The sequence below is a fragment of the Carica papaya genome, chromosome 3 (assembly GCF_054855325.1).
Source record: "Carica papaya isolate Zhongbai chromosome 3, ASM5485532v1, whole genome shotgun sequence".
In the NCBI taxonomy this organism is placed as follows: domain Eukaryota; kingdom Viridiplantae; phylum Streptophyta; class Magnoliopsida; order Brassicales; family Caricaceae; genus Carica; species Carica papaya.
The window spans coordinates 1235994-1237853 of NC_142311.1; the positions used below are offsets into that span (position 1 = coordinate 1235994).

The following is a 1860-nucleotide window of genomic DNA, read 5'->3' on the forward strand; positions in this document are numbered from 1 at the left end:
CCCTTTAATTCCCCATCCCAAGAGATACATAGTACCCAATTTCTCCTGCCTTCTTCCTCTTGAAAATTACAGTCCCTTTTAACACTTTCCTTTTACTTTTTCTTTTCCTTTTTGGCCCAGAAAATTTACAGACAACGCAAAATTAATCATGGCCTTGGAGGCCGTTGTTTTCCAGCAAGACCAGCTCTTTACTGGTTACACCACCAGAGATCTCTACAACCTCTTCGGAGCTGGGAATTGGAGCTTTGACGGTCACTTTGGTTTTGCTCGAGATGAACAAGATCAAGATCGAAATTTTCTCCAGAACCAAACGGAAAATCTTGACCAACAACCACCTAATTCTACCGTCAGCCAGACTCAGTTCAACGAGTTGCACCACCCCAACTCCTCTTCCTGCTCAAATCAGTACGGCACCATTGATGGCTCCAACTCGAGTGCTAATCCGACTAATGTGTCAACCATTACTCGATCGAAGAGACGACGATCTAAGAGTAGGAAGAACAAAGAAGAGATCGAGAACCAGAGAATGACTCACATTGCTGTTGAGCGGAATCGGAGGAAGCAGATGAATGAGTATCTCTCTGTTCTCCGATCTTTGATGCCAGAGTCTTATGTCCAGAGGGTATAAAGCATTCTCCATAATTTTTTTTTTCTCATTTTTCTAAATAAATTAATAATCTTTTTTTAATGCAAGAAAAAATAATTTTTTACTTTTTTTTTTTTCTTTATTTATTTATAAAGGGTGATCAAGCATCAATAATCGGAGGCGCCATTAATTTCGTGAAGGAGCTTGAACATCGTCTGCAACTTCTTGGCAGCCAGAAAGAAATCACAAATCCAGAGAGAAGTGATTCTGTCGCTCCATTTTCTGAGTTCTTCACATTTCCACAGTACTCGACGAGTTCATCATCAACTCGGGGAGGATTAGTTACTCATAACTCAGTTGCCATGAACGAAGAAGAACAAGCTGCTCATGTAATAATTCCTAACTCAACTCAATGTGCCATAGCCGACATTGAAGTGACAATGGTGGAAAGCCATGCAAACCTGAAAATAAGATCAAGAAGGAGGCCGAAGCAGCTGCTGAAAGTGGTTTCTGGTTTACACGCCATGCGACTCACTGTCCTCCACCTCAATGTCTCAACAGTAGACCAGACTGTGCTTTACTCTCTGAGTGTCAAGGTCAGGTACCCGCCATATCTGTAAGAATAAGAATAACTGGTTGAAAGCAAGGGAAACCCAATTGAAATTTGGGGGGTTTGAACTAATGGGTGATGGCTGGTTTTTTCAGGTTGAAGATGACTGTAAGCTGACTTCAGTAGACGACATTGCTACAGCAGTTTACCAGTTGATAGGTAGGATTGATGAAGAAGATGCAATGTTGATGAACTGAAAATTGAAGTTAATTTAGGTTTAATTATATAATTATTGTATCTAGTTAATTAAGATTTTTACTTGTATAATTTGGAACTGAACTGATGATCATCATGCTTTGTCTGCTCAGTTTTTCATGTTATTATTGTTAGTATTACAGTGAGTAGTGTTAGGTTTTGTTCTGGGCCTGGCCATGAGTTGGGCTTCTTTTGTGTTTAATTTAATTTAATTTAATCTTAATCCCTCTTTAATCTGATCCTAATCCTCTTTTTGTTTGGCAAATTAGAAATCTAATATTTGGTGTAAGAGTTATTTGCCTTTTTGGGTATGTTTGTGCATGAACCACACACCAATTGGTTGGTCAATTCATACTACTTCTTATATCACTCCAATAATGTATGTGATCATAATGCAAATTTTTTTTTTTTTTTTTTTTTTTTTTTTTTTTTTATCACCGATATAATATGTACACACACACACACACAC

General features: G+C 38.2%; 1 protein-coding gene across 2 annotated transcripts; it reads left to right on the top strand.

Moving 5' to 3' along the window:
- On the top strand, positions 1–1630 carry LOC110815531 (transcription factor bHLH94-like). 2 transcript variants are annotated; one of them, XM_022043362.2, is made up of 3 exons: positions 1–622; positions 742–1187; positions 1292–1630. In XM_022043362.2, the coding sequence occupies exons 1-3, from the start codon at positions 149–151 to the stop codon at positions 1311–1313; spliced, it is 942 nt and encodes a 313-aa protein (XP_021899054.1). In that variant the 5' UTR covers positions 1–148; the 3' UTR covers positions 1314–1630. The 2 variants fall into 2 exon arrangements, with proteins under 2 accessions (XP_021899054.1, XP_021899053.1); XM_022043361.2 differs by having other exon boundaries at positions 742–1182.
- Positions 1631–1860: the final 230 nt, after the last annotated feature.

Excerpts from the sequence above, each read along its gene's own strand:
- LOC110815531 (XM_022043361.2), top strand. The coding sequence starts at position 149 with ATGGCCTTGGAGGCCGTTGTTTTCCAGCAAGACCAGCTCTTTACTGGT. Across the intron at positions 623-741 it reads CAGAGTCTTATGTCCAGAGG|GGTGATCAAGCATCAATAAT; the intron begins GTATAAAGCATT and ends TTATTTATAAAG. Across the intron at positions 1,183-1,291 it reads TTTACTCTCTGAGTGTCAAG|GTTGAAGATGACTGTAAGCT; the intron begins GTCAGGTACCCG and ends TGGTTTTTTCAG.